Source organism: Canis lupus, chromosome 6, assembly GCF_011100685.1.
Source record: "Canis lupus familiaris isolate Mischka breed German Shepherd chromosome 6, alternate assembly UU_Cfam_GSD_1.0, whole genome shotgun sequence".
Taxonomy (NCBI): Eukaryota; Metazoa; Chordata; class Mammalia; order Carnivora; family Canidae; genus Canis; species Canis lupus.
Window position 1 is genome coordinate 38,896,174 of NC_049227.1, and position 13,386 is coordinate 38,909,559.

The window sequence follows — 13,386 nt, forward strand, 5'->3', positions numbered from 1 at the left end:
TGCTCTCCGTAATGGTCCCTTCAGTAAGTTATTTTCCTGTAAAGACTTTGTGGCCGCATTTGCATCCTGCCAGGACCCTGAGCTATATACTGCCAAGAACACTGAGGTGATTCATAAGAGGAAAAAAGAAACTGAGAGCCAAAACCAAGAGAAACCACTTAATGATGCAATGAATCAAAGAAATGCAAATGAAAACATGATGGCCTATCAAATCAGCAAAGATAAAAAAGGAAATACACACTGTTGGCAAAGATTTAAGCAGACACATACACTACTAGTGGTGGGGATATGCAATGGTGTAATTTTCAGGGGAGCAATTTTCCCATAAGCATCAAAATCCATAGAGAACACACTTGCCATCTGAGCCAGCAATTCTATCCCTGGCACCTGGTCCTCAAGGATGGATCCAGCACGGGCAGGAGGACAACATGGACCCGATGGCCCCAGGAAACTCACTTGGTTAATTCACTGCCTCTACTGGTTTCCATTCTGCATAGTAATCATGTGTTGCTTCTGTGATTTGTTTTTAAATGTTATTATTAAAAAGTTCTAAAAACATATTTTTGGGGGTGCTTGGGTGGGTCAGTTGATGAAGCATCTGCCTTCAGCTCAGGTCATGATCTCAAGGTCCTGGAATTAAGCCCGTGTCAGGCTCCCTGGGAGTTTGCCTCTCCTTCTCCGTCTGCCCCTCCCTGCTTGTTCTCGCTCAAATAAGTCTTTTTTAAAAAATCACATTTTTGTATGGAAATATATATATTATGATGTATGTATATTATACATAATTAAATAATTCAGGCTACCAAACAGTATATAGGGGTGTGTGTGCCTTTAAATAGCTACATGGTGCACAAAACAAAGTCCAAAAGATATACACCATTCCCACCCCTGCCACGGCTGGGCTTTAAACAGTGAATCATGATGTCTTTAGGGCTGTGTGGTTGCTGCAGGCTTCCTGGGCCTGAGTCTCCCATGACACCTGCTGCGTCCTCTCACCCAGGAGCCTGTGCCCACCTTCTCAGATGTGGGACACCGAGTCGAGGCCCCAGAGAGGTACGAAGATACCTGAGGAGAGGAGTTCTTGTCATGAGACGAAGGACCCCTCTGGCATGCGGAAACGAACAGGACTGCCCTCAGAGTGATGCTTTAAAGGCATAAAATAAAATATGCAGGATGACAAAGGACAAAAGTACCAAAATACAAAAGTAGTAACAGAGTGTGATGTAATAGTACGTGATTTTTATTGATGCAATAATAAGATCTGGCAGGTCTAACACAACAGATCAAGAGTTGTGAGAACTGTGGAGGTGCCTGGGTGGCCCAGGTGGCTGGCTGAGTGTCTGACTCTTGGTTTCAGCTCAGGTCATGGTCTCAGGGTTGTGAGATGGAGCTAGCAGCAGGCTCCGTGCTCAGCAGGGAGTCTGCTTGAAGATTCTCCTTCTGTCCCTCCCCCAACTCGTGCAAGTGCCAGAGAGGAAGGAGGGCCCTCAAGAAGTGTTCCTGAGGTCAGAGGACACCTCTACTCTCTTCAAAGCTCGAAGCACAGACTGCTACTGCCTTACCCATAAACCCGCAAGTGAAGCACAGCAAACACACTCCACAAAATGGGCTGGGACAAAAGATGAGCAAACTGAATACAGCAACACATAAAAAGGAGTATGCACCATGACCAAGTAGTTTTTATCCCAGAATGCATGGGTGGTTTAACACATAAAAATCCATCAATATACTACATATTATTAGAATAAATGGGAAAAAACCCACGTGATCTCAATAGATTCAGAAAAGCATATAATAAAAATTCAATACTGCTTTATGACAAAAATGTCACAAATTAGGAACAGAAAGGAACCTCCTCAACTTGATCAAGGAGTTTATGAAAGCCTCATAGCAAGCGTCCCACTTGATGTGAGAGACTGAAGCTTCTCTCCTAAGATCAGAAACAAGACAAGGATGCCTGCTGTGGCCACTCCCATTCCACACCATCCTGGAGGTCCTACCAGGGCAGGCAGGCAATAAGAGATCAAAGGTGGGAGCCTGGGTGGCTCAGTGGTTGAGCATCCGCCTTGGCTCAGGTCGTGATCCTGGAGTCCCCAGATCAAGTCCCACGTCAGGCTCCCTGCATGGAGTCTCCTTCTCCCTCTGCCTGTGTCTCTGCCTCTTTCTCTCTCTGTGTGTTTTACATGAATAAATAAATAAAATCTTAAAAAAAAATCTTAAGACAGAATAATATTCTGTGAGAAACGACCACACTGTTTACCCGTTTGTGTAATCAACTAATGGACAGCTGAGTTGTTTCCACTTTCAGCTATCATATATAAAGCTGCTCTAAACATTCCTGTACCCCTTTTTTTGTGAACACGTTTTCAGTTCTCTTGGATCTGCACCTGGAAGTAGAACTGCTGAGTTATACAGTAACTATGGGTAACCTTTTGAGGAACTGCCAGCCTGTTTTCCAAGGCGACTGCACCATTTCACATTCCCACCTGGAGAGCAGAGGGTTTAGGTTCCTCCCCACCCTTGCTAACGCTGGTTATCACTGTCATTTGATCACAGCTGCCCTAGAAGAAGGGAAAGTGGTAGCTCAGTGTGCTTTTGATCTGCATTTCCCTAATGACCTTCAGCATCTTTTCATGTGTTTATTGGCCGTTTTTAATCTTTTTTGGAGAAATGTCTATTCAGACCCTATGCCCACTTTTAAATTTTCATTGCATTTTACTCCTGGAGTTATGAGTTCTTTATACATTCTGGGGATAAAGTCCCTTAAGATAAATGATTTGGAAATATTTTTTCTCGTTTTACTTTCTGAATGGTAACACAGCACAAAAATTTCCCAACTTGATGTGGTCTATTTTTCTTCTGTTGCTCATGCTTTAGGTGGTGTATCTAAGAAACCACTCACTGTCTAAGCCAAGGTCATGGAGATTTACACCTACACTTCCTTTCAAAAGTTTCTATTTCTGCATCCTATATTCACATCTCTGCTCCAAGTTAACTTTGGAGTTACCTTTTGCATATGGTGTGAGGTATGGGTAAATCCTGTTTTTGATGAACTGGTCAACACCAGAGGATGACAGTAAACCAGTTCACAGCTTTCACAAGCAGCAAATAATGGGGAAAGCAAATATTTATCCTGTTTTTCCTCCATAGTCAATATCACTATAATTAACCAAATAATTGCTATGGCAAAGTTTCTCTTTAAAGAAGAACTCCAGCCCATGAATCAAAGAATGACTACAATCATTGTGTATTCTTAGAGAATTAAAACATCTAGGCCATTATGGCTATAAAGCGCTGTTGACATCACAGAGAGATGACGGGGTGTTGTAAGTGTCCGAATGGAGAACACAACCCAGCTTTTGGTTTGAAAGGACTGAATCTGAATTTGATCAAGGGGCCAGATCCAACTCCCCATTTCTAGCACATTACAGGGGACAGGAGCATGTTACATGACTCCACAGAGATGCAATCAGGAAACTCCAGGAAACTCTGTAAGACAAATGACCTGGTTTCTTCAACAGACTCCACGGGAAAAAAATAGAGTAAAAAAATTTTAAGAAACAAATTAGCTAAACCCAAATGTGGAGCTTTATTTGAATCCCAATTCAAGTAGACAGCCACCAAAAAATTATGATGTAAAATCCAGACATCTGGAAATTTAACACAGTATTTTAGGATATAAAGCAATTACTGTTAGCTTTTTTTTTTTTGAGTTAGCTTTTTTATGCGTGAAAATGGTTTGCTATTGTAGCTTTATTTTTATTTTTTTTAAAGATGTTATTTATTTATTCATGAGAGACAGAGACAGAGAGAGAGAGGGGCAGAGACATAGGCAGAGGGAGAAGCAGGCTCCATGAAGGGAGCCCGACGTGGGACTCAGGACTCCAGGATCACACCCTGGTCCAAAGGCAGGCGCTAAACCGCTGAGCCACCCAGGGATCCCCCTGTAGCTTTATTTTTTTAAGAAAACTTTAGGGCAGCCTGGGTGGCTCAGCGGTTTAATGCTGCCTTCGGCCCAGAGTGTGATCCTATAGACCCGGGATCGAGTCTCCCTCTCTCCCTCTGCCTCTCCCTCACTCCCTCTGCCTGGGTCTCTGCCCCTCCCCCTGTCTCTCATGAATGAATGAATGAATGAATGAATGAATGAATAAATAAATAAATAAATAAAATCTTTAAAAAATAATAATAAAAGAAACTTTATACTGGGAGAACTGAATGGGAAGTCATCAGAGAGGGAGAAAAACCATGAGACTCTTAACTACAGGAAAACAAACTAAGGGTTGAAAGAGGAGTAGTGGGTGGGGGGATGGGGTAACTGGGTGATGAGCATTAAGGAGGGCACATGATAAAAAAAAAAAAAGGAGGGCACATGATGTGATGAGCACTGGGTGTTATATGCAACTGATAAATCATTGAACACTATATCTGAAACCAAGTATGTACTTTATGTTGGCTAACTGAATTTATATAAATAAAAAGTAAAAGAAACTTTGTATTTTAGTAATAAATACTAAAACATTTACTAGGAAAACAAATTGCTGATGGTGGAAATTAGGTCACATGCATGGTTTGAATTTTACAAAAAGCAAGTACTCTATGTAAAAAAGAAAAACAAAAAACCAATTCCATGTATCATAGCTATGACTAAACAAATACCCATATTGAGAAGACCAGAGTAAACCATTTCTCAATGTAAAGAGTTATATCTGGTGGCATAAGCATAGGAACTTTCTTCTCTAGCATGCAAGCTCTGCTTTGGGGTGGGTGGAGCTGTCCTGCTCATGCTATAGTGGGGGCAAGGCAGAGGCGCTAGGGCAGGGTCCAGAGTTCACAGCACCTCAAGACTGGTCTGAGGGTCTGGATGATGGCCATCCATAAAAGGTACAGCTAGAGTGAGTGACAGAAGTGACTTCAGCTCTGCAGCCTCCCCTCCATCCCCTCTCCTGTCACCAGCCCCAACACCTGCCAGCCCTCCCCCCTCGTTGGAAGAGTGGAACCTCTACATCTGGCTACATACCAGAAAGACCTGTATGGCTCAAGACATAGGTTTCTAGACACAAACCCTAAATCTGAACCTCTGTGGCATCCTGAGCTCCCCAAGCCTCTTACAAAGAAGGCAAAGGTCAGTGATATGGTCATAAACAAGGGGCTTACTCTGCATGATTAAGCTGCCCATATTTGGACAGGTCTGTGGGAACCCTTGTTAGGTTAGGTTAATCACAAGTCCTCATCAATCCCACATACCCTCCTCAATAGCTGCCCTGCTGTTTCCTATCCCTGCCCCTCACAGACACAGACACGGGGTCACTATGACCCCCCCAGGAAGCAGTGGAGACAGACAAAGTCTCTAAAGACGGAGAGCCTGCCTCTTGCTAGGATGGTAAAACATGCTCATGCTCACAGTACAGCTAGGGAGCCTTGGCCATGTTCCCAACAATGCCTGTGCTCTGCAGGCTTACGATGTCTTAGGGAAACCATCTCTGTACAAAAGTTAAAAGCCAATATAAGAATAAATTCTAAGATTCTGAACCATTTCAAAAAGAAAGTGAGAGCAAGTCACTACAATGAATCACTCATATAATTATACATTTTTTTCCCTCTTTCCCTAAGAATGAAAAAAAAAGCCAACTCGTCTCTATATACAAGTAACTCTCCCTGGTTTACGGTGTAAGGATTTTAGTCTTCAACTTCTAGAAAGAAACAAACACAGGTTTATTTCACTATTTGACCACTCCATTTAAATTCTTCTATTTTCTAAATGGCCACAGGACAACAGGACTGGCTGGTGTCAAGTATCTGAAGGGAATGCGTGCGGAGGAAAAAAACGGGCAGTACAGACCTTGAAGTGGCGGCCTCCCAAGGCTGACTGGGGGGCCCCATGGGGAGTCATACATGAGAGGACAAGGATGTTTGGGGCCACAGCAGTTCCTGTTTGGTTCAATTCAGTCATAGACAATGCTTATGGCTATGGGTTATGCCGCATCCACAAAAATGCAGCTGCCAGTCAATACGATGTTACTCTGCAATAGAAATGAGTCTGAGGCATCTCAGAGCCTAGAGGACTTCTCCATGGGGGGAAAGATGGAAGAGGAGCTGCAAAACACAGGCGAGTGGCACCGGGACTGAAATTTGTTGAGAACTAAGAGTATCTTCCTTGATTGCAAGTTTTGTTTTGGCCCCAAAAGGGCGGTGGCTTTAGGATTCTCAGAGAAGTTCCCAAATCCAAGAGGCAGTCTTGGGTGATTCAATGAGGGTCTGCACAAATACAAAGGCACCGACAGAAGCTTCACAACAGTATTGAAAGCACGGGGCTGCAAGAATGCCCAAAAAGCAAAGATAAAGCGCCCTGTGGAAAAGAACTCACAAAAGGGAAAGGAAAGGGGAAAGGAGAGGGGAAAGGAAAAGGAAAAGGAAAAGGAAAAGGAAAAGGAAAGGAAAGGAAAGGAAAAACGACTCACAGAGGCCCAGCCGTGAGGAAAGAACCCCTAGCATCAGCCCAGCAGCCACCTGCACTCACATGGTCACTAAATGGGCCTCAGTTCAACTGAGGCAGAGGCGGCCTGCGTGGCTGAGCTAGCTAGGGCTCTCCCACTGCTGCATGGGGCTCATGGTTCCCCTCTTCCACAGGAGGCCAGTGGTAGCAGAGTGGCAGCTTCCATCTGAACCCAGTCCTTCTCTCTCATGTGTCCCCACGAGCCCTGGCAGAGGCAAGCACATTGCCCCAGCCTCTTGGGCCAGGCTCAGGGTGGCTCTGTTGGTGACACTCATCCTGACTCCAGGTTCATTTTCAAGGTCCTTATTAATTTCAAGGTCCCCGCTGGCTAGGGCCTTGGATTCCCAAGGCACTCTTCCGGCCCACTCAGCAACTCCTCCTCAGGTGATGGAGTGGTCACAATACATAAACCAACACCAGCCACTACCCTAGTATAACAGTGATTAGGAGGGCTTATAATTATAAATGTGCACTTGAGCAGCAGGTTAAAAACCAGCCCCTGCTTGTTCTGTGATTTCGTAGAACCTCACTATGATCAGTGTGCCTGGGCCACCAGTGGCAACTACACAGAAGAGACGGCAGGTCCTAAAATATAGAGACAGTGCTCTCAGTTACAATCCACAGTGCCAACAGAGAGAGCTGAGAGCTGGCTCCATGGACCCCACACTCCTGCACAGAAGACCAGGAACAAATAAATGTGGCACCCTGGCCTTTTCTAGGACTAGGGAGGGTGAGCCATAGTGCATACACCCAGGTGCTCACAAGGACCTGGGATAACAACATGCAGAGTGGCTGGCAGACCAACCATAGACAGCCTAGGAGAGCCCTCTGTCCACCCACTAGACCAGGTGCAAACAGCCCAAGCCTTCAGTGAGAGCCACCACGTGAGGCAGGGCCTTCCCCTGTGAAAGCTTAAGTATTTGTTTTACAATAGCAAAGGTATTATAAACTGTCATTAACAACGGATACAATGCCATTCAACACATTTCTAAGTTGTTTTTGATCTTAAGCACTGAACTGGGGCCAGCTGGAAATAGGGCCACTCACACACCTTGTTTACTCTCCGGGGATAGTACTTTTGCAGTTCCAAAATCTGTGATCTGGATGTGCATGTCTTCATTTAACAAAATGTTTTCTGGTTTCAGGTCCCTGTGAAAGCAGATTTTTTACAACTGAGATGAAATATTTAAATAGTAATGTTATTACACACTCTAAGTTTTGCTGAAAACAAATGAACTGATTAATACTTAGAATCTTTATGAACGAACAACCAAGAACACAAGTCTATAAAGTTCATACTGAACAAACATTAACTGCATTTAATGAGTACATTCAAATTACATTACTTCATAAATGCATCTGTCATTTTCAATATACTTTTTATTAAAGTGTAATCCATCATTTTTAACCCATAAGAGAAAGATCTTTGAAACCGATTGTGGTCATTTCACAATATATATAAAATCAACCATGAGAGACGTCTGGGTGGCTCAGTGGTTGAGCGTCTGCCTTTGGCTCAGGTCATGATCTCAGGGTCCCGGTATCAAGCCCGGGGATAGGCTCCCTGCTCAGTGGGGGAATCTGCTTTTCCCTCTTCCTCTGTCCTTTACCCCCTTGCTTGTGTTCTGTCTCTTGCTTACTCTCTCTTAAATATTTAAAAATCTTTAAAAAAATTTTTTTTAAATCAGCCATCATGTTGTACTTCTTTATACAGTGATAAATGTTCATTGTTTCTCAATAAAACCAGAAAAAAGGATTAAAATGATAAATTTTGTTATAATAAAAAACAATAACAACAGCACATTTGAACACTTTCAATTTGACAGTATCAGAAAGTCGACAAGAGCGCATTCGAACACTTTCGATTCAACAATATTAGAAAGTCATGGAAAATGAGATGAGAAATAAGTACCCATGAAAGCTACAAGGTGGGGAGTAGAAGCACCAGGGAGGATGGCCAAGAGAACCACCAGCCTGGCAACTTCACCTGGCTCAGAGACGCCTGTGAGTCTCAACATCAGGTGACATCAACTTCTCCTTAGTTCTCACAAGGAGGCCTCCCACTCCTCCAGAAAATCAAGCAGAGCTGACCCCGAAGCCTGGGGAGCAGAGCCCACAGGCCGCTGGTGTGGTACCTGTGAATGATGCCCTTGCCATGCAAGTACTCCAGAGCTGACACCATCTCGGCCGTGTAAAACCGGGTGCATGTCTCATCGAATGAGCCAATTTTGCGAATATATTTAAGTAGTTCTCCATTTTTGGCATAACTAAGACCAAAGTCTAAATGTTGCATTGTTAAGGAAGAGTATAAAAGTCATTTTTTAAAACCAACCTTATAGCCCAATAGAAATATTTTTAATTAATGAGAACTGAAGATACCTTGGGCCTGAGACAGCAGCCCCTCTTCAGATCAGACTCTGCAGTGACCACACCCACAGCCACGGGAGCTGATAGGAATCCCTGGTCCCAGCTCAGGTTTCTCATCAAGAACACAGTGACACATACTCCTCAGCCCGCCTGCTCCTTCTGGAGCAGAAGACAGAAGACACCTACAGGCTCAGTGAAGAGAAGCCCTAAGAGAGAAAGTGGCCAGAGCCTGTGGCATACGTGCCTCTTTGCAGGTTTCAGCAAAGGAAGGGGGCCCTCCATCCTAATTCAGCCTCCCAACCTGCACCACAGAGGACCACAGCATTTACTGAGCACCAACTGCGTTCCACAGTGTGCCGAGTCAATTCACGTAAAGGTTTCTCAAGTGCATGCTCCTGTCCAAGTATAAAATAACAAGTTTTTAAGAGAAATGCCATTTTATTATCTTTTTGATCCCATCTATTTATTGGCCACTCACTGGGGAGAGACATGAGGAACACAGGCATCTTTCCCTCAGACACCAGTGTGGTGGGATTTGCTTCCATTCTTCCTCAAGAGGATTATAGACTGGAACAATAAATGGATCCCATATAACAGCTTCCTCTTTAAAGCACCAAATATCTGCACCTACCGGTACTTCACTGCCCCCTAGCAGCTAGGGGACACGGGGACAGAGGAGGCCTCACTGCCCTAGGTAGTGGCTCTGAGGGCAGGAAGGGGTGGCCCACGCTCAAGATCTTCCGTATGGCTTCTGTTGGCCAGGGCACTACTGTCTCCCATCAAGGAGAGAGTTTGACGCTGCAGGGCAGTGAGGACAAGCCCAGGATGGAAGGGACCAGTGACCAAAGCTGCCCAAACCTGTCTCTGATACAGCCCCACTTGTGGCCACTCAAGCCCTTCCAACTAGGATAATAGGAACCTGAAGCAAAAAAAAAAAAAAAAAAAAAAAAAGAACGAAATTCCCCCCAAGAGCATGCCTTCTTCATGGGGAAATCAAAGGGTTCCAGCCAGACCCCTTTGCAGCTCGTGGTGTCCCTGGCCTCCTCACCAGTGACCTGCAGACTCTGGCCTATCTGACCCCACACAGAAGCTCGGCACTGGCTGGGCAAGCAGCCCCACCTGGACTAGCAGGGAACCTCACTGAGGAGTGCCCAGAAGCCTGCAGTCTATGTGACAGGCTCAACCTTGTCCACAGGCACAGGGCTTTTTTGAGCTTCGAGGGATTTGCCCCTCATCTGACCACTCCGAGTTCCTATTTCCTGTGTGAAAGACACTTCTAGTTCTTTGCTCAGTTGTGAACCTAAGGGGACCAAAAGGTTTTGAACATAACAAATGTTGAGGATGCTGGCTCCAAGCCCATCTTGCCTCCAATCACACACCTTCTTCATCCCCAGAAGTATACTCCCAGACCTCCTCAGTCCATTTCACATCCTAGAACATTTCTCCCTCCTTTGGCACAGCCAATGGCCCAGGGCAGGGAGGAGGGGGGCTATTTTCTCCAATGAAGTGGGTAAATTCCTGGAAGGATGAGCAAAGACTAGGTCTTTAATAGAGCCTGGTAAGCTCAATGCCTGTACTTGACAGAGGAACCTGGCCCAGAGAGGTTAAGCAACTGACTCAAGGTCATGAAGCCAAGGAAGGACAAAAGTGGAGCCCAGGCTCCTAAGGCTTAGAGTACTACTCCTGTCCCCAACCTGTAAGAGGGGACACACAATGATGAGCAGCCATGAAGAGGACCCTTCAATGTCCTCATGGGGCCACTGAGGGCTGCCGCGCAAGCAGTGACAGCAGCTTAGTGGGGACAGGATTGCTGGAACCAGGCAGAGGCAAACATTCTATAATCCCTAAACAAACCAACAAGGAAACCCCATTCTGCCATTCTATATGCCTGTGGCTACTAGACCACTTCACTGCTCCCCTTAAAGGTGGAACCATTAGGCAAAACTCACCGTGTGTGCTACCTGGACATCCTCAACTCTCTTGAAAGACCCTCCCCACTCCCAGAACAACTTGCACCAGGGCCATTCCAGAGGGCAGACACAGGCCCCAGGTACTTGACCACACAGCAGCATGATCTCGCTGCCCAGCAACCCCCCTACTGGAAACCAACTGGCCCTGTGGCCCCCTGGGGTCTGCCCTCTCCACTCACTGGCAACACCCCACCTCCTGCATGCCAGTCTGTGTGGGGGTGAGTTGGGCTCAGGTCTCAGAACTCTTCCCTCAGAAGTGCCCTCCAGTGGCCAGCCAGCCCACGGATGCCCCCCAGCCCTGAGTTTGCATGCTGCCCTGACTCCTCACCAAGCTCCACCAGCACCTACTCAGCAGCAGCCAGCACCAACAGGTATATCAAATGCCAACGCCACACATACCTCCAAGCCTGGTCTCTCCTGCCTCAATTACAGCACCCCTTGCCCCTCCCCCGACTCCGAGGGCCCACACCCAGGAGCCCCACTGCCTGGCTCACCTACAGGAGCCTTTGGCACCTGCCACAGTCATAGCAAATGCTGCTTCTTTCTAGCCCCTCGGGACTCCCTGCACACTTGGAAGAAAATCTGTAATTCTCACCAGGCCTCTAGGGGAGGAGAAGCTGGCCCCTGCCCAGCCTTTTCGCCCCACCAGCATAGGAAGCACTCCAAGCTCTACCCAGGTCTCTGGCCGGAGCAACACTTTCCTTCACCCTCTTACCTGCCCCCTCACTGCCCTTGCTCCCTCAAGTCTACTACATGGGCACTGATGGTCTAGGTATGTCTAACTCCTCCAGGGAATGTAGACTCCACAAGGGCCGAGCCTTCTCCACCTCTTCACCAGCATATTCCCATCGCCTGGCACTCAACAAAAACTTCTCAATAAGCAAAAAAACAAATTCAGCTGACAGTTGAAGGAGTCAGAAAATGATGTTGAAGGGGGAGCGGGATGGAGCAAAGTTCTAAACCAGAAGACTCTGTGTAGAAAGAGGCACGGGGAAAGCCTTTGGGGGGGAGCCAAGCCCTTACAGGGACCGGCTTTAATGAGGGGGTGGGGGAGACACTGAGGACACCTGAGGGCAGGAGAAAATAACTAATGCCAAGACTGAGATTGAAGCCTGAACAAGCCCCAAGGCAACTCCATTTGACAGCTAACCTCTGACCTCTTTTGGTGGAAGAGAAACCAAAAGAGCATCCACTGGGACTGAGGACAGAGTCATTGGGGCACCTAGGGGCTGGGAAAAACTGCAGGAAATGGCTGTGGAGTGAGGAGAAATTGGCCAGCCAGGCCACATGGGCAGGTCTTGGGACAACACACCACAGTGTGGCCATAGTGCCTTGGTGCTCTGTCTCCTCTACTCCCTAAGTAAAGGTAAAAGAGGGGGTAAAAAAAACATCGCTCTAGGGGTTAGAGGAGAAATCAGGGAGCCAGAGAGGCCCTCAGAGGAAGCAATCAGTGGGGTGTGACAGCACTGCTGGAGAGCTGGAAGCACTGGGTGATCAGAGCTCTCCACTGACAGATAGCAGATGGAGGCAGGGCCAGGGGAGGGGTGAGGGGAGGAAGGAGGGAGGAGGGGGGGCTGGAGGGCCTGGGGAGGACAATGTTCTTGGTACTAGAAGAAAGAGTTTGGGCTCCTGTGGGCGGCTCCCTGGACTTCTCACCTGGGGGCTAAGCCTAGTGAAGATGTCCCTTCCAACCAAACCCCCAAAAATCCTTCCTCCCTCACTTCCCTGCTTTGAGCAGAGGACTTGACGTCTGATGGATATTCCAAGGACACCAGTTAGAAAAATAAGCGAATGCCTCTGAATAAATGTCTACCTACCACGGGGTTAAAACAATAACAATCCTTTATATACAACGCTTATAAAACAAAAAACCTCAAAAAGGTTTATGATGATTTCCCTCAAAGTAATGTCCTACTTTAGTCAATGTTAGCAATCCCAAAGCAAAATGATGTGAATTTATTTGTATTTAGAATATGTCGACCTTGTCCTTTCCAGGGAAGGGACTTGTGAAAATACACAAGAGGGTCATGATTCCAAACAGTACAGGGTCAGTGGTGTGATTTAGAAGGCTCTGACTGTTCAAAGGATACACAGCTTTTCATCATCCTGAAATGTGAAGTAAAGTTTAACAAAGAACGGGTGATCCAGGCGTGACATCACGTCTCTCTCTCTGGTTACATACGGGACCTTGTTCTCTTTGATAATGTGACGTTTCTCTAGAATTTTAACTTAAAGTAAGAGAGAAGCAAGTTACTTCAATTGATAATGGTAAAACTAAAAACAAAACTCATAAAGGTAACTGGTACAAATTAAAGTTTTTCACAAAACATACCCACCGGCTTTGTGGTCTCTAAGACCAACAGCATCCCACCCCCTGCGTCCTAGACATACAGCCCCCTAGACTTAGTACTTACTAGCATATTCCCTTGAGGTTGCCAGTTCTCGGGCTAGAACAACCTGGTTTAGGAAGAAAAGGGAAAAAGAGAAGAGAAAGAAATACTCAGTGTAACCTGCGTATCAACTCTCACAAGTCACCTTGCAGCCAACCACACAGGCTAA

The 13,386-nt window shown here is 46.1% G+C and overlaps 1 protein-coding gene across 6 annotated transcripts in view; it reads right to left on the reverse strand.

Moving 5' to 3' along the window:
* PDPK1 (3-phosphoinositide dependent protein kinase 1) overlaps positions 1–13,386 on the reverse strand; it is a 79,413-nt gene that overhangs the window by 26,206 nt on the left and 39,821 nt on the right. For all 6 annotated transcript variants that reach the window (XM_038540691.1, XM_038540688.1, XM_038540686.1 and 3 more), the window contains exons 3-6: positions 13,242–13,284; positions 12,918–13,055; positions 8,626–8,770; positions 7,542–7,639 (exon numbers count right to left, since the gene is read on the reverse strand). In XM_038540691.1, the coding sequence (XP_038396619.1) occupies positions 7,542–7,639; positions 8,626–8,770; positions 12,918–13,055; positions 13,242–13,284 (424 nt within the window). The remainder of the gene's footprint in view (positions 1–7,541; positions 7,640–8,625; positions 8,771–12,917; positions 13,056–13,241; positions 13,285–13,386) is intronic.